The 19,110-nt window shown below is 37.2% G+C and overlaps 3 protein-coding genes across 3 annotated transcripts; all 3 read left to right on the top strand.

Moving 5' to 3' along the window:
* Window positions 2,203-7,886, top strand: LOC18768799 (sterol 3-beta-glucosyltransferase UGT80A2). The gene is made up of 14 exons (XM_007201666.2): window positions 2,203-2,673; window positions 2,886-3,076; window positions 3,221-3,463; window positions 3,678-3,789; window positions 3,978-4,148; window positions 4,482-4,545; window positions 4,665-4,722; window positions 4,841-5,018; window positions 5,439-5,569; window positions 6,145-6,247; window positions 6,397-6,473; window positions 6,777-6,824; window positions 6,915-7,064; window positions 7,465-7,886. Exons 1-14 carry the CDS (start codon window positions 2,520-2,522, stop codon window positions 7,630-7,632), a joined length of 1,848 nt encoding a protein of 615 aa, XP_007201728.1. The 5' UTR covers window positions 2,203-2,519; the 3' UTR covers window positions 7,633-7,886.
* On the top strand, window positions 8,657-10,172 carry LOC18766790 (protein LATE FLOWERING). The gene is made up of 2 exons (XM_007200759.2): window positions 8,657-9,178; window positions 9,270-10,172. Exon 2 carries the CDS (start codon window positions 9,272-9,274, stop codon window positions 9,902-9,904), a length of 633 nt encoding a protein of 210 aa, XP_007200821.1. The 5' UTR covers window positions 8,657-9,178; window positions 9,270-9,271; the 3' UTR covers window positions 9,905-10,172.
* Window positions 14,246-19,025, top strand: LOC18766891 (probable pectate lyase 8). The gene is made up of 7 exons (XM_020570335.1): window positions 14,246-14,504; window positions 14,603-14,656; window positions 15,253-15,318; window positions 17,256-17,898; window positions 17,993-18,096; window positions 18,201-18,339; window positions 18,544-19,025. The coding sequence occupies exons 1-7, from the start codon at window positions 14,383-14,385 to the stop codon at window positions 18,757-18,759; spliced, it is 1,344 nt and encodes a 447-aa protein (XP_020425924.1). The 5' UTR covers window positions 14,246-14,382; the 3' UTR covers window positions 18,760-19,025.

Here is a 19,110-nt window from a genome sequence, read left to right on the forward strand (position 1 = left end):
ATATTCATCTATATCCTACGTGAACCCCCAATTTAAAATCCAAATTTGAAGTTTTTTTCCAGAATAATATTAACGATAATACCAATGATAACAAAAAAATAAAACAAAACGAATCATTAGTTATAAATTATAACAAATATAGCTTCTTTCTATATAAAATTTCATGATTCACTCATGAATATAACAATCACCGTTATATGATAAAATTTGCGTATATATGTAATTATGTGTGCATAAAAATACCTAAATTTAAAATTTGTCTCGTATTTACTCTAAGTCAGTTTATGAATATGAAATTAAACCATATATTAAAATAAGGTGGTTTTCGTATGTTTTTAAGGGAAAAAGAAATGTTACATGTGGGCCCTAGCCTCTTGCCACTAAAATCACTCTTCACTAATCAAAAGGGACATTTACCTTCTTTTTTTTTGTTACAACATTTACCTTTTTTTTGGTGTTTAATTTGCATGTAGTGTGGCGCTTGCCTGCATTGGCAACAATATATGGCAAAAATATTAACCAATTAGGGGAGGGGTGTGTATTAAATATGGTTTTAGGTTGTCAACGGTGCCTTTTGGTTGGCAAGACAGCTAATGGCTCCACCATGGCACCATGGCACCATGGCACCATGACAACATGACAACATGTCAACACTCAACACCGACTTCTTCTTTTCTCAAAGTTTGCTAAGTTTGATATTTGTGTTGACTTGTCTGTTAGCCGTTAGTTGTTGTCAAACATTCATAGACTCCTTCCTCTGCCGTCAAGATCATTGTAGCCCACTACTTGCAGACTTAGAGGTACCTATACGCCATGGATTTTGCTAGAAACAGTCCAGTGAGTGACTCATAGTCCTTGGTACAGTGAGAGCTATACATGTATCAACAATTTGAAATTATTCGATTGTCCGTAGAAGAAATTCACTTATTCGTTAGTAAATAATTGAGAATCACTCACGCACATATACAAATAAACACTGCCCACGTATTAATAGCGACTTTGATTTTGATAAAGACCAACCATGTGTTGAGTGCACAAATGTGACACCATATTATATATATATATGTGTGTGTGTCCTTATTGACTGTGGACATACATTGTCACCCAAATATTTGCCATTACTCCGAGTTACCTGCATATGGCAAGAAGAGTTGGTAATTGAAAAGGTGAGTAGGCAAATGGAGTGACCATTTTGTGGCATTGAAATCCCACCACGTCAAGCGGAAGTGTTGGTAATAATAATCACTAAGACAATAAAATAAAAACTCCATTGCTTGGGTCGAAAAGTGTCATGCTCATGCAGTTGAGAGTTATTGTCAGGTTCTCAGTGCAGTGAGAATATAAAATATAGCCGTAGGGGCTACTTCAATAACAACATTCGAAGTATCGATAATTCGTTATTTCAACAATATGACGAGTGTAGAATGTGACAAATATTAGAATAAATTAATAAATACGAAGTATGTGGAATGAGAGCGACAAATTTCTTTGAATGTAACCGTCGCGTTGTCACGTAATGTTACTAATCCACTTTTTTATAAATAAAATACAAATGTTATAATAATTCGTGTTAGCATTATCGTCACATTGAAAATTTATTAATGATAGTGAATTGTCCTGAAGAAAAGGGCGAATGTGTAATTAGCAAATTTCCTAATATTATAGATAATGGACTGGGCTACCATATGCCTCGATTGGGCAAGTAGCCCAATAAATTATTTGTATCTAGTTACTTGGACCTTGCGTACATGTAGAGTTGGGTTTGAAAGCAAGACCCGGTCTCCAAATCATCAACATGGCTGGTTCATTTTCACTTGGAATTATAATACGTACTCAAAAGAGAATTATTTCCTTAAAACCGAACTTACTAACTAGCATGCCAAATTTAACATCAATTGTGTTTTACTAAATAAACAATAGTATTTTTAATAAATAAATTAAAAAGTATATAGGGAGCCATTTCGATTAGCAATAGTATTTAACATCTATTTTTAAACCAAAATTACAAGTCAACAGTAAATTAACGTAAAAATCGTTTCCAAAATCGGGACGTGAAAATACTTTTGAGCAAGTCCCGTTAGCATTTTACGTACCACGGTAGTAAAATGAAAGCGTGAAAATTGTGTTTCTTGCTTGTCCTTTGGAAAAAACATCTAAACAGCGTGGCTGAGAAAAAATACAGGTCACGCGAACAGTTTGCATACGTGTCGCGTACTCAACGAAACGCACAACACAATCACCCCTTGCAGCGATTAACAGGAAGCAAAGCACTTCCACCCACTTTTTTCGAACGTGCTTTTCTCTTTGTTTTTCCTTTCGCCTCCTCAGCCTCGGCCTTGTGTTCCGGAGGACAGGAGAGCGTAAGATTCTCGCTCTCGGGAATCTTGGAAGACTTTCTCGGAATCCAAACACGCTCTACGCCACTCTCTACTCAAGTTTCAGCCTTTCTGTGAGGTTCGCCGGATCTGGATCACAACGAGCCACGCCACCCGGACTGCTCGCCGGATTCGGTGGCAGTCATGGCGGAGCCGACGGACAATAGACGGAGCTCTTCGGGGATTTCTGGAGAGGGTCCGGTGAGAATCGAGGAAGAAACTGGAGGCGGAAGTAGCGGGAATAGTGTAGAATTGGAGAGTACAGTGGCCAGAGGCCACGGTGGCAGTAGCTCTACAGGTTTGTAGGTTTCGCTCCAAATTTAGATTCTGTTTGGTTTCTGAGAAAATACAGGAAAATTTATTAGAATTTGCGCACTTACTATAGTGCGGAGTAAAGTTGAAGTTTATGTTTTTATTGCGTTCTAAACAAGCAATACTATAATTCCGGAGATTTGGTGTCCAATTTACAAATGCATCATCTGATTTTTTTTTACTCTCTTCTCAACTTAGGAATTTCTAGCGAGAGTTTGTCTAAAGGGAACACATTACCGGTGGAGATATCATCGAAGACTGAAAAAGTAGAATCAAATTCAGGTCCGCCTAAGCTAGAAAGATCAAAAACTGACAGCACCAGACATCAAAATATATTGCCCAAAGACGCGGCAAGGATTTTTAACGACAAAATTTCGGTACACCAGAAGGTATGAGTTATTATCAGAGATGATGTTTTTATTTTGGTTCCTTGTATCATTTGAAAATTGCAGGCTTAAGCTTGTTCCAGTGTTAGTCACAATTGATGTGTAGAATGAGGCAAATGGGATTACAATGCGTTGTTTGTTGTGCAGCTTAAGCTATTAAACAGAATAGCTACCGTGAAAGATGATGGGACCGTAGAATTTGAAGTTCCAGGGGATGTTGAACCTCAGTCTCTTGGTGGTGGGTACAAAGCTGCTCCTACTGAAGCTGCCGATGATGAACCTCTTGATGAAGCAAATCTTGAATACATACCGCCAATGCAAATAGTAATGCTTATTGTCGGGACGCGTGGAGATGTGCAGCCATTTATTGCAATTGGCAAACGTTTGCAGGTCACTGGACTTTTTATAAATGTCTTTTCATTTCTGAGACTAATTGTCTAAAGTGGTGACCATTATTATAACATGATTAGCTTTTATAAACTCTTATGATCTTAGTAAAAATAATTTGTGACTAAGAGTTTGATTTTTGTTTTGGAAAGTTATTGCTATTCAGGATGGTCATGTGCACATATTCAAACTTGTTTATGAAATAATTTTTGTGCAGGACTATGGCCATCGTGTAAGACTAGCTACTCATTCAAATTTCAAAGAGTTTGTCTTGACTGCTGGTCTGGAGTTTTACCCTTTAGGCGGCGATCCAAAAGTCCTTGCTGGTTGTATGTACCGAAATGCCCTATGTGTTGATTCGTTTGGTGATTTTGAGCAATCTATGTTTAGTCTTTTAGTATGTATTGACGTATATTGATTGTCTTGTACGAGTAAACTTGAAATATTTGTCAAAGCTGAATATGAATTCCATTTATAATTTCTGTGTAACTGGTTTACTTCTACGTTTCTTGAGCAGATATGGTTAAAAATAAAGGCTTCCTGCCATCAGGGCCTTCTGAGATTCCTATTCAGCGTAATCAAATAAAGGAAATTATATATTCCTTACTTCCAGCTTGCAAAGAGCCTGATATGGATTCTGGCATCCCTTTTAAAGCTGATGCAATCATTGCAAATCCCCCAGCATATGGTTAGCTCTCGACACTTACATAATTTAAGTAAGCATTTAAATTCTTTTGGTGATATAAATTGGATTTTTTGGTGACAATATTTGTCTCTGCATTTGGGCAATGGTAGGTGGGATCTTTGGTTGTAAATGTTATTTCCAGTTTTGTAACTCTATTAAAACAATGTTCCTTTCCCCACTTTAAAGAGTTTGTGGATTCTGAAGTGATTACACCGTCATCCCCTAATATACATGTGCATGTTATTGTTATATTGAAAGTTATAGTTATATTCCGTTATATTTCAGAAAGAGTACTTCGATTGCTTTTTTACCACTAACCTCACAAATGTTCTTTAGGGCATACTCATGTGGCGGAGGCACTAAAAATACCTCTTCATATATTTTTTACGATGCCATGGACGTAAGTCTCGTTTGGGTAATGGAATCTTACTGGGTTGTATAGCTTGTCAATGTTTTGTCATTGTTGTCATTCTTTAAAGTTTAAATATGCATTGTGGATGTTTTACCTTTTCCTACCAGGCCAACTAGTGAATTTCCACATCCTCTGTCCCGCGTCAAGCAATCAACTGGATATAGGGTGAGTCGTGTGAATTTCAACCTTTCTTTATTCTTTTTAAATGTTTATGAAAATTATATCCGATTTCCACTTTCATATTTATAATAAGTTCTAACTTTTGGCGTACGCAAATTTTCAGCTTTCATACCAAATTGTTGACTCCTTAATTTGGCTTGGTATACGAGACATGATTAATGATGTTCGGAAGAAAAAATTGAAACTAAGACCTGTCACATATTTAAGTGGTTCACAAGGCTCTGATTCTGATGTGCCACATGGATATATATGGAGTCCCCATCTTGTTCCTAAACCAAAAGGTACTTTAGTTCTATTTTATTTGCATGTTGTTCTTCTTCCATTTATAGTCATTTGGAGTTCCTCAGGTTAATGAGGTAGGGTTGTTTTGGAAACTTGTTGGGTTCAAAAAAACTGTGGCTGTAGGCTGAGTGACAATAATACACAGAGTGTTGTCTAGGATAGTGTATCAGACCCCTGCATCTATAGGGCATATCTCTTTTCTTTCTTAACATGTTTTTTTAAATCACCCCTTCAAAGCAAGTAATTGATTTAAATGTGTTTGTTTTCATGATATATACTTATATCTGTTCTCCTCAGTTTTCATTCAGTTTTTTCTGTTTAATTGACTAAGTAGAAAACAGTGGCTTAAGAAGGCATGAATCTTGGGAAGTATGCCAATGTCTGTCAGTCTTTTCTACTTAATAATACTTGGTTTGCAGATTGGGGACCTAAGGTTGATGTGGTGGGATTTTGCTTCCTTGATCTTGCATCAAATTATGAACCTCCAGAACTACTTGTGAAGTGGCTTGAAGCTGGTGACAGGCCTATATATATTGGTTTCGGTAGCCTGGTGAGTTTTTTTTATAAATCTTTTTAATCATTACTCGTTAATATACAATATATATGTTGAAGCATACTTGAGAAGCCTTGAGACTTGCTTCCAATCTTGAGGATGGACTCGATAATTATCCATCTATGATAGAATAATTGACTTTCTAAGGACACCATTAATTCACTTTAAAGTTGAGATCTTCTATGAGGAGAAATGCATTGCCATTTTCAATCAATTTGATTCTATGATTATATTGTATATAACATGAAATGATCTTCGAAAAACCTTAAGATACGCAATTGGGATTGCTATTTGTGGTTAGTTTACTGTGAGCTAAAAGATTAGATCTGGTTAGTAGACAACGGCAAATTATTTACTGTCTCGAGGATAAATAAAACTAGTGTTTTTCAGTAGACATTCTTTTACATTCTTTTTCAGTCACCCATACACTTATGCAGATCACATGCATGGACACGTGTACACACAAGTGCGCGCACACACACAATCGCACATTCGTATATATGAATGCACATACCTACATTCATGCATACAAATGTAGCTTTCTGTGACCAGAATTTACTGCCTTGCGTCAGCCTGTTCAAGAGCCAGAAAAAATGACCCAAATAATTGTGGAAGCATTGGAAAAGACAGGGCAAAGGGGCATCATCAACAAAGGCTGGGGTGGCCTTGGAAACTGTAAGTTTTTAGTTCCCACAAGCTTAGTATGATTTCATGGTTATTACAAGCGTGGTGCTATCCTAATTTTTCCCTTTTCCATTTTATTGCCTATCTAGCTGACTTCTGGAATGCACTAATTTATTTCACTTGATTTGGTTTCTTCCCAGTGGCTGAACCAAAGGACTTCATATACTTATTGGACAACTGCCCTCATGACTGGCTGTTTTTACAATGCAAGGCTGTGGTGAGCTGAATACCTTAGTTTTGTAGTTTTCATTCTGTAGTTTTAAACTGAAGAAAAGGGAAAATAGAAAAAAGGAACATCACCAATGAGTTCCATCTTTTATTCTTAGTATGATTTTGAGATCTATAGGAGAACGTTGTGCACTGGGCAAGAGGATGTGAAATATTAGGATGGTGGCTTTGTAACGTTTAAAATTTTATTCTACAATCTCTTAATATTTCCAGGCTTCAACTCTTTGTTTCTCGACATGCTTTAAAGTAGTTTTAGATCTTAGACAGTTCTTATGGTTTGATTTGGCTTCAGGTGCATCACGGAGGTGCTGGAACAACAGCTGCTGGTCTAAAAGCTGCAGTAATTGTTTTGTAACCTAATTTATTGTTGAGTGCTTTCAGCTCATTTGATTTAGTGTTTCCCTAAATGTACATTGTTTTTCTATCTTAGTGTCCAACAACTATTGTTCCTTTCTTCGGAGACCAACCTTTCTGGGGAGAGCGAGTACATGCCAGAGGAGTGGGCCCTGCACCCATTGCTGTTGATGAGTTCTCACTTCCCAAGTTGGTTGATGCAATAAAGTTTATGCTTGATCCGAAGGTAACTTTTTCTCTCTTTCCTGAGAAAAGTTGGATTTGCGAACTGACTGCATACATTTGAACATCTAGATTCTAAAATGAGTGACAAGATTTGATATGCAAGTTTGTAAATCTAGAATTTGTTGCCAGATGCATCCCAAAAGTTTTCAATCCAGCTGCATTAAGATATACGAAAAGGTTTTGTTTAAAAAAAAAAAATACACCATTATCAATGTTTCTATTTTAGAAGTTCCAGCATATAAGAACATCCAGAACATCAGTACTTATGAAAGTACAAGCAAGCCTTAACTTTTTTAGTTTGGCTCTAATAAGAAATCTTCATGAAATACTAAGAAGGTTTATTATCATGGTGGATACTGGGAAGAAAAGCACGTAATGAACTTACCCAAATATTATCCCAGGTGAAGGAGCGTGCTGTTGAACTTGCCAAGGATATGGAGAATGAGGATGGCGTAACAGGTGCAGTGAAGGCCTTCTTTAAGCATCTTCCTTGCAGAAAGCCTGACCCCGAGCCAGAACCAGGGCCATCAAGCCTTTTCTCTGTAAGCAGATGTTTCGGTTGTTCCTGAAAGTCTTTCTATGGCATTTTTGACTAGCCATTCAATCTGTTTATCACAGCATAGCATGAATAGATGTCCTGACTGCTTACAAAGAAATAGAAAATTCAGGCCCCTACTCATAGTCTTGTTCATAATTCTCGACCCTACTTGAAAATTTGTAATTATTTATTTTGTTCACTTTCAACATTTATTCAGAGAAAGCCATGATTGTTCTAATTTCTCCCCAAGGATTAATTGTACATTTTTTAATGCTGTTGCTTCCACCCTAATTTGCAATTGGAAAACTCCTTTTTTTTTTTTTCCCAAAGAAATATTCACTTGGAGGCCAAAGCGCGAAGAGGTTGTCTGTCTGCTGTCACAAGCAGTTCTAGGCTATAAAATGTTTAATTTTTATATATAATTATATTATGAAATGGTTGTTTGGCATTCAAGTTCTGTTCTGTGGTTCCGAGTTTGGACAATAAAACAAAACAATGGTTTGATTCTCACAAACCAGAAGATAACGTGGCATGGAACTCTGACGCAGTTCTGGCTATTTTCAGCTACTGGGTTGGTGACACGTGTAACAGAGACGTGCTGATTGGCAAGTATTGGATTCTCTTATTGGGCAAGTGACAGTGTGACGTGGGATTGCAGTGGAGGATTGCATGCAAATTAAAATGGGATTTAATGAAAATGACCAATTACAACATGGGATTGGCGGTGGAGAATAGAGAAGAGAAAACTAGTGGCCGTTAGCCCCATCACCATTTATAGAAAAAAGCAGAGGATTAATTTAGCAGAAGAAGCCATTTCCCCATCTGCATGCAGAGAGAGAGAGTCTCAGAACAAGTGGGGGACTGAGTTTAGCTTTTAAGTCACCCAATCGTTCCATATTGGCCTTTGGAGATCACAAACCTGATCATGTAAGCTTAGCTACTCTGACACTCTGTGACTTCTTCCATTGCTTCTCTCTCTCCCCCCCCCCCCCCCTCTCTCTAATTAATTAGCCACTTGACTTTCATTAATCTTGGGTTTTCTTAAAATTGTCAACTTGGCTAATTACCAAAAACAGAGTTGGTGAAGATAAGAAACCGCTCCACTCAAGAGTTGCAGGTTGTATCACACTGGTTTTGATTGGGGCAGGGCAGCACTGTCTTTTTCATAAATGTAGGGGACCTGATTAGCCAAAACCTTAATTGGGGAAAGTAAATTTAATTCAATTCAATCCAAGTTGCTTTTGCATGCTGAGGGTCAATTGAGTGATTGTTTAATTACAAGAGATGATTAAATTTGGAGTTGGGAAATGGAATCTTCTCTCTCTCTCTCTCTCTCTCTCTGTTATCTCTTCTGTTCCCAAGCCCATACACCCCTCTGTTTCAAGCACTCTATTTAATAATTATACTGACTCTTCACATTTTCCAACTCTTTGAGAGAAGTTGGCTTCTGAACTCCCTTATTTTCACTTTTTGATCAGATATACCACATTTTTTTCCATCTTTCTCATTCTTTCCTCTGTTCTCTCTGTCACTTTCTTCTTAACCCAACTCAACTATTTCTTCCACACTTTTTCAAGGTTAGTTCCTCGACACTATTTGGTTTTCTCAATTGGGTTTTTGTTCTTTTCCATTTCTCTCACAACATCAGTTTTTAATTTTTGTTTGCAGCCATGGAAGACGAGGATCAGAAAGGCACAACCCATGTCGATCAAGAAAGCAATGAAGAAGACAGAGATACAACAACCACCTCAAGAGTTTTTCCATGTCTCTTCTGTTCAAGAAAGTTTTACAGTTCTCAAGCCTTGGGAGGCCACCAAAACGCTCACAAAAAGGAAAGAACAGCTGCAAGAAAGGCCAAACGAGCTTCTGAATATGCATCCTCAATGAACTTCCCAATACTTTCACACACTACACAACCGCCAATGGTTTTTGCTCCAAACCATCATCACCCTCTAGGCCTCCTGCATCCTTCAATGTATATAACTGCTCATGCAGCCAACCTCAGATACTTTCCCAGCCCTCAGCAATTCTCATCCGACGGTTTCGGATCCAACGGTGGAGCCAAGTTTGAGAATTTAGCGTACTATGGTGGAAATTGCTCATCAAGCAATAACATTAATGGTTATAAGTGTGAGGAGGATGAGCAGAGTTTCTTGAATTGGCAAAGGAGCACAAGGTACAATGGCTTCAGTGGAGGAGGAGGAGGTTCCTCTCAACATTCTTCAGTGAAAAATGGCAATCACAGTCCTGGGATTGGTGATAAGGGTAAAGAGCAAAAGCTTGATCTTTCTCTCCATTTGTAGAAAATAGAGATGGTGTGGAATTGGATTATGGATATAGCAGCAGCTGCATAGAGATCAAGTTGCAATTTTTGGTCCCAATAATAAACATCTCTTTTAGCTTTAATTTGTCATTTTTTAGGTCTTGTACTTGCCAATTATAATGAGATTTTACCATCTGGCCAATTATTTTGATGTATTGCATGGCAAAGACTAGGCATAGTAGGTCATTGTTCAAGAATATCTTCATTTTAATTACAAATGTTGAACTCTACCCAAGTTTGAATCCCTTCTCTTCAGTTGATCAAAAACAAAAGAAACCCTGCCCCAACTCATATTTGGGTTAGAAACCCTGCTCTTAGTTCGCAATGTTTTGGTTAGAACAATATCTAACTCTAACCCAAATGTGACTTTAATCCCAAACCCCAACTCATATTTGGGTTTGAATTGAATCTAACTTGACACCGATATATGGATTTGAATATGACTTTTAGTTCCAGTGGAGCAACCAAATAAAATAAAATTCTTAGAGCATCTCCAAGGCTATAGGTAAACGAAGTAGGCAAAAGTGTACTATATAGACTGATGTGGCATGTTGCCTGTTCAGTTGCTTCTTGGAAAAACACTACTCATTTACCTACCAATTTACCTCTTTTCTTGGAGCATGAAAATGCTAATGTAGCAAGACAAATGAGGTTTGTCTACTCTTTTGCATCTGTCCTTAGAGATGCTCTTCGGCGCCATCATTTTGGACCAAAAATGTAAGAATTTGGATATTGCATTGGTTATGGGCTCATAGAGCAAAGCTTAGATCAAAGAAAAAAGCCCAACTCATACGACTGAGGCCATGAAACTTAGAGCGGAGGAGAAAGCTCAATGGCCTATAAAACAAATGTTGGGCCAGCATAAAACAACAGATCCATCCACACATTCACATACATATGAGTGTAAAAACGACATGCCGTATAGGTGCCTTGCATGGAAAGCATTGTGTTTAGGCATCATGAAGAATCCTAATGGAGAAAATGAATGGCCAACCCAAGAGAGTCTGCCACAAACCAACTTTTAAGAATAGTGAAAGACTCGAATTTGTTGGGTTTGCTTTTGCCAGCGGGAAAATAAACACAGGTCAGCACAACAATGAAGTAACATGGGTTGTGTAATATGGTGGGTACAAATAAAGCTCTCACATATATGGATAACACATCCCCATGTGGGCCAATAATGACATTCAACGACAAGTCTCAAACTCAAAAGGACACACAGTACACGCGTACGAATATGATCCTCTGGCTGCATCACAAGAAAGCTCAATTAGGCAATTGTTGTGGTCATTGTAGATGGATTTTTCTGATGCCATAGCTGTCGTTCAGTCAATCTATATGTTTGACAATTTTTTTGTGTGTGGGTATCCAGTCTCCCTTCTGTTATGCATTCTCGAGTAATTCCGAAGTTTGGGTACACACTGAAGAGAAAATAAGGTAAATTTTGGTCACATAAATTGGCTCTGTGTAACTCGTGAACTGAATGATGTGTGGATTTACAGTTCATTCCATAATCGTCCTACCAACCAAATTTTACTAACTTCCGGATAACTGGCCTTTTTTGGTGATGAATTATGAATAGGAACAAGGTTGAGACTTGGAGGATTAAGTTAGGTTTTATGGATAGACAAAGATGGGACTTGGATTTGGTGTGTATAGCAATAATGCAGGTGGGAAAATGAATTTTTCTGAGCGAAAAAAGATAGGAGAAGAAACAATACGAGGGAGGAAGAAAAAGTATATTGCAGAGTTCATGGCATTAATGCCGCAGTCCAATCATCCAATGTATGGCCATTGTAAACTATATACCTCTTGGCCCTAACATGTCCACAATAATTCTCTCAAATATGCATGTAACAATAATTATAAAAAAAATACATAAGAAAAAAAAAAAAGGAATAAATTTACCAGAAAAAAAAAAAAAGAGAAATTGAACTCGAAGATCTAACCCTCCATTTATAGGCGGAAATCATGGAGCAAACATTTGGGAAAGAAGTACAATATATGACTCCTTTAATTGATTGAATATGTTTTTATTTATTAGCTTTTAGAACATAAAATAGAAGAATATTCCAATATTTTTTTAATATAAAAAGAATAGGATTAACCAACTAATCCTAGGTTCTGATTGGCTACATTTTGATTAAGTAAAAGCATATGGCTAAGTAATATATTAATGTGCCTACCCCATGTGAAAATAATAAGACAGGCAGATTCTTTCGCTTATGATCACATGCCCATAACCTGCAAGGCCTACGTGCTGAGGAGAATGTATTTGACTTATCTTGGACACATCCAAATACTCAAAATGCAATAGCTTATACCACCTCTCATATCTCATTATCATCCTTCAATATTAATCCAAAAAAATATTGTACCAAACTAAATAATATATACCAAAAAGTATTCTACCATACTATATATCATTGACTTTATCAACAATTAACATACATACATGCACAATATATTTGTGTGTGTGTGTGTTTTAGTGGGTTGCACAACTTATTTTGGGGACGACTTTACATGCATGCACTAAAACATCAAAATCATTGGATCAATATGAAATAATAATTTTGCAGATGTATGTGAATTAGGTCAGTTAATCGAGATAATGTGCTTGTCACTTGTATATTTGAATTTGATTCTCTTTCTCATATAATAGAGATGTTTAGAATATCGTCTTTGTCAAAAAAATAAAAAAATCATTATGAGATAGAAATTTGCCATAATTTTTGCTTGTTATCGTGCAATTAAGAGGTTGACGACTACTCAAGGAAATAGAAAGACATAGATAGAGGCATTTATATATTAGGCTAAATATTATTCTACACAAACATGGGTTTACATAGATGCTTACCTCACGTCTGATCAATCAATGGGTCTGACAAAAAAATGCGGTTGAGTTAGGTACGTTTGATCTTGTTTAATCAAACTTCTATTTCAATCACCACCCTCAAATTCAGCTTATTTATTCTTGAATAGTTCATTAGATTATCATCTATTTACGCAAGGGTTTCTTCTTTGTATAGTGTTTGTTGGTTTGTAATTAAGGGAGAATAAAGCTGTTAAATGTTGTAACTAACAAAATGATTAGCTTTTGATTTTGATTGATATCGCTGGATCTGAATCCAATCTATCCAAATCTTGTAAGAACTGCCAAAGTTCAAAATGAGTGGATAAGATTGAATGAATGCATATATATACATATGATTAATGGAACGACAAATTTAGACACCTCACTCTTATGGGTTGTTCAGTGGATTTCAATGTCCAATCAAATGGGATTTTCCCTGTCACTTTACAATGGAAATTTTTTTAGTTTGGCGAGTGAATCATGTCACTTGTCTGACCATTCATAAATAAGAGAATTTAATTGTATTTAGATCTCACACAAAATTATATTGATCTCATCATACTTATTTATGTGTGTAATTGAACGAATGACATGATTCAATCGCCTTACCAAAGAAAGTCTCCCTTACTAATTTCACCACTATTAAAAGTTAATAAAGGCTCAAATTTACAGATAAAAGAATGGCACGTTATGAATATCAGTACGGTGGCTGCATGGGGACATATGATCCTTCCTTGAAAATGGTAATTAGGGAAACTCTGTAAATTGCCACAATAATAATGCCAATATTAATAAATAAATAAAAATAAAAAAGCGACAATGCCAACGTTGCCAAGGTGGAAAAATAATTTGAGAATATAAATCTATTAAAATAAGGGAAAGCCCATTAATTGGATTTGAGTACGGACGCTTACCGAAAGAACCGGTAACCTAGCAGATCGCAAAACTTTGATGCCGTACTCATTGGAATTTGGGAGGACACCTGTCAATTTCGTACCCTTTTATATTCGAGCCAGTTCATACACTTACCGAAAATTCAGTTACTCCCACGTGGCTGCGTGGCTCAAAAAGCCCGCGAGTATATTCCATTAGAACTCGCTGCGAGTACGCATGTGAACAAAGTAAAAGACAGCACGTTCAGTAAAAAAAACAATAGAAATAAATGAGCTGACGTGGGCCTTCGCGGTTGGCGGAGGCGTGAGCAGAGAGGGTGCGGCACGTGATGACCGACACACACACCTTCGACACGTGGCGGACTTAAAGAGTGATGGGAGGGAGAGTCTGTTAGCGACGGTTAAGGTGGCGGTAAAAGGTTGTTAAATATTGCTAAATAAACTTCAACTTTTGATATAAAAAAGAAAAAATTAAATTACCTGATCAAATATTAACTTAACCAGGGTTTTAAGTGAGTTTAGCGAAGTAATTAGGCCAGCCCATTTCACTATATAAAGACGGCGCCATGACAACTTTTCCTTGACTCCATTTTCCTTCTTCCTCCATTTTCCTCTCTGCAATTTTCAGAAACAGAGTGAGAGAGAGAGAGAGAGAGAGAGAGAGAGAGACATTGTTTCTCTGTGAGATATATACATAGATACAGAAAGAGAATGAGAGCTAGGTATTCAGCAACAATGGCGGTCGCTCTGAGCTTGTTTTCTTTACTTTCAACAATGGTGCTTCTTCAAGCTCTGTTTGTGAGCGCAGAGAATGAAAAGCTTGTAAATTCAAGGTATATTTATCTAAATTCAGCTGCATTTTAATCGGGTTGGCTCAATTTGGAGTCTTTGAATTTGGAGTGCTCATTGCATTATAATTTGTTTCTGGTAGGTTTGTCGGAACAGAGGAGTTACAGAGCTCCAAGAATTCATCAATGGCAGACTGGTCAGTTTCTGTACTATTTTTTTATTTTCAGTTTCAGCTTCAGTGTCAGATCTTCAGGTGTAGTTTACTTCCGATCTGGTCCGTCCAAATGGCTTAAAGGGTACAACGTTAAGCCATTGGGATTGGATCTGAAGAATCTAGGCCGTTTATTTGGTTATCATAGCTTTCCCCTGTTCTTGCTCTGTTCAAACTCAGAGCCTTTTAAATTGACATTGCTCTGAACTCTTATGATTTTTATTTTTTCACGTACGAAAGTACCCTTTTAATCTGAATGCTTGAAGTAATTAAATTAATTTATAGTTTATCATCTCTCTTTTCCCATAATCAATTCTCTCTCCACGCTTATCGGGCGGTGCCTGTCTCTTAGTGCTTATTTTATTAGGTGGTTCCCGTTAGTAACTTTTACTAACTCTTTCTTAATTAAAAAAACAAGAAGTAAACTTGTGTATGGGTATTATAGCTCAAGGAGTTACAAGTAGTTATTTATGTATTTGAGGTTTTGTGTTTGAATTCCTTTTTTTTTGATATCGTTTGTATAAAAAAAAAAAAAAGGATTCATGAAAATTAACTTGGTGGAAATAATTCTCTGTTTGCAGGTCGGATGAGGCTTTGAATGAGCATGCAGTGGATAATCCAGATGAGATTGCCTCTATGGTTGACATGTAAGTCTCTGTTTGCTCTCTCTTTTGTGATTTGCATGTTACCCAAAAAAATATTTAATGATTTTATGGGGTCACAGAAAAGAAGTGACACATGCGATTTGTGCATAATTAATTACATTAATTAATAAACCCCACTTGTTTTTTAACATGTCCTTTCCGCATGCCAATTTCTCCTCCTCTGCATGTAGATTAAAATTCCCAGTCAAATAGTCAAAATCAATTTTACCGCGCAAAAACTCCAGTCAAAATGGTCAACACTTCAGAGGGAAGCTACCCTGTTAGGTTAGATTTGGTCTTCTGCAATCTGTTCCTGCACATTAGGGTTTAGCATCCAAAAAGAATTGCCAAGGACCACTTTCTTGTAATTTTAACCCACCAGTCTGTCATGGTCAAAAAGTACTTGATTGAGTATTCAAAACGACATCGTTTTGAGGCATATAAAATATTCTCCAAAGCAATATCATGTTGAGTTTCTGCTCTTTCTGGTGATACTAATTCTGTGTCATTATATTCTATAATGACTAATCCTAGTCTATTACTTTTATATAATATTAATAGCATATTATTATGATACTATAATGGGAATTTGGCTTTGAACTTTTTTGTTAATCGATTGGGTGAACTTGTGCTTTTGGATTCTGGGGAATCAACCACCACGTTGGCATGTTCTTGCTGCACCATGCAGCAATCTTTCTTTCTCTCCCCACATGCCCATGTCCCCAGATCCGTCCCTCACGCTTTTGCATTATTATTTTCTTGTCTTTTTTTTTCTTTCCCATTCCTTATCCAAATCTCATTCCATGCACATTTAGCTTTATGTGCCAATACAATTGTTTGTGCACCTTCGGCTTGTTTTCCCATATTTCACATAACCCTAATTAATTGCCCTCTAAAGACCCTCCTCTCCATGTGTACCCATCCATTTTCTTCACGGCAGCGATTTTCGACACTCCTGATATAATTACTAAATTTAGAGTGCCGAAATCGTTATTATGTAGGAAACTCTACATATGTACTTATTCATTTTATTCAGGACAACAAACTCTCTATTTAATTTAAAGTGTCGAAATTGGAAAACTGCTATGTCGGTATCGATTTGAACTACAAACCTTTCCATATCCCAATCATGGGAACCAAACTTGCATAATTGACATTTCAGAATCCAATGTTTTTATATATATGATGAATACAATGCACTCAAGAGTCAAAACCTATCATGATTTCACCCATCTCCTATGATTATTTTGTCTGGTCTATAAAAAAAAAAAGCAGTGTGAAAAACTGTTCATTTCACTATTTTTCTGTGTCTACTGTTCCATTCACTTATGTACATAGATCATAATTTTACTTTCATGCAAATCCCACACAATTAGTGGGGTAGGCTAACATAAATTTTGCTCCCCATCACCAGCCTGGCAAAGAGGCAAGCCCCAAAAACCACAGATCACAGATCACAGATCTGGTTTTGTTCTGCAAGACTTTCTTTTTTCTCAGCAGAATTTTGCTTCAATTTTTTTAGCTGATCCAGCAGCTGCCCAACTGAAAGAAACTACGTCGTTCAATGGGTCCTCCATGACCTCATTAAATGTCTCATTTTTTCTTAAAAAATAATTTACCTCCACCGACGCACAAGCCTACACCTCACCATTTATTACTTGTCTCACTAAATTTAGGAAAATAAATAAATAAAAATAGGACAAAATAAAAACCCAATTTCCGTATGGACCGTAACCCTCTATCCGTATGTTTTATTTAATTGGCAATATTTTATGTCCCTACCATTTATTCACATGGCCCCTAACACGTGTGTGACAATATATTATTTGGTTCACATGCTTTTTCTCAACCGAACATGTACACTATAATTGCAATGCATAATAATTACAAAAAAGTTTGATTAATAATGGGATTATTTTGTTCTTTTTTACTATTTTCAGGAGCATTCGGAATAGCACGGAGAGGAGAAATTTAGGATTTTTTTCATGCGCAACGGGGAACCCCGTTGATGATTGTTGGAGATGTGACCCCCATTGGCAACTCCACCGCAAGCGCCTAGCCAACTGTGGCATTGGGTTCGGGCGCAATGCCGTGGGTGGCCGCGATGGCAAGTACTACGTCGTGAACAACCCTCGCGATGACGATCCGATCAACCCTAGGCCCGGAACCCTCCGCCACGCGGTCATCCAAGACCAGCCGTTGTGGATTGTGTTCAAGCGTGACATGGTGATCACACTAAAGCAAGAGCTCATAATGAACAGCTTCAAGACCATTGATGGGCGTGGGGTCAATGTCCACATTGCATATGGAGCGTGCATCACCGTTCAATTCATAACCAACGTCATCATCCACGGGCTGCACATCCATGATTGCAAGCCCACAGGAAATGCCATGGTCCGGAGCTCACCGAGTCATTATGGATGGAGGACAATTGCTGATGGGGATGGGATTTCCATTTTTGGGTCGAGCCACATTTGGATAGACCATAATTCTCTCTCCAATTGTGCTGATGGGCTTATTGATGCTATAATGGGCTCAACTGCAATTACCATCTCCAACAATTACTTTACCCACCATAATGAGGTGCACCCATTTACTTAATTCACCCTAATTTCTCAAGGTAATTAGTAGCTAATTAGAGACTAATTAACTTTTTAATGTTGGTAATTTGGAACAGGTTATGTTATTGGGTCACAGTGACTCTTACACAAGGGACAAGCTAATGCAAGTGACCATTGCCTACAATCATTTTGGTGAGGGGCTAATTCAAAGGATGCCAAGGTAAATATTTTTGAAGTATTATATTTTTTTAAAACTCTTATTTTCTTCTTGGTTTTTATTTTTATTGTTTTTCTAATTGGTCCCCAATTTAATTAATTTTGCAGGTGTAGGCACGGGTATTTCCATGTGGTGAACAATGACTACACACACTGGGAAATGTATGCCATCGGTGGAAGTGCTGAACCCACCATTAATAGCCAGGGCAACAGATATCTGGCTCCCAACAATGCCTTTGCCAAGGAGGTATAATTTTAAATAAAATAAAATAAGGAAGTTATTTTTTTTTTTAAAATACAAAAATAATCCAAACTACAAGGAGAGGGGGTTTCGAACATAAGACAATTGATATGCAAGTTTTTATTGGACTAAACCCCGTTTAATTTTCATATTGATGAGGATGATGAGGTTGGAATTTGACAATATTTACAATTTACTTGATATTTTCAGGTGACACATAGAGTTGAAACAAATAACTGGAAGCACTGGAACTGGAGATCAGAAGGAGACCTGCTACTCAATGGAGCCTATTTCATTGCATCAGGAGCTGGAGCTGCAGGCAGCTATGCCAGGGCCTCAAGCTTAGGGGCTAAGTCATCTTCCATGGTTGGCACCATCACAGCTGGTGCTGGTGTTCTTAATTGCAGGAGGGGTTACCAATGTTAATTATCAATCCCATGAAAAAGAAACAGAAAAAAAGAAGGAAGAAAAGAAATTATTACTCATTCTTTCTTCCTTTAATTATTGGTGAGTTTGCAGCCATTATGTTTACATCGCTTCCCCACCCTATTTGTCCCCCAATCCAATATTTGAAAAAGTGTACATTTTTTTTCTTCTCTATTCTAGCGATCACATTTCTACCTTTTTGCACTCTGTCTTCTTTGGTCCATACAAATGAACTTTAGTCAATTAATGTTTGACAGTTACTCTTACACTCGAGTTTCTGTGTTTGAACCTCCCAACCCACTCGAGGTTATGTGTTCAAACCTCCTAACTCAATATCGCTTCTATAAAATG

This window comes from Prunus persica, chromosome G8, assembly GCF_000346465.2.
Source record: "Prunus persica cultivar Lovell chromosome G8, Prunus_persica_NCBIv2, whole genome shotgun sequence".
NCBI classification, from domain to species: Eukaryota; Viridiplantae; Streptophyta; class Magnoliopsida; order Rosales; family Rosaceae; genus Prunus; species Prunus persica.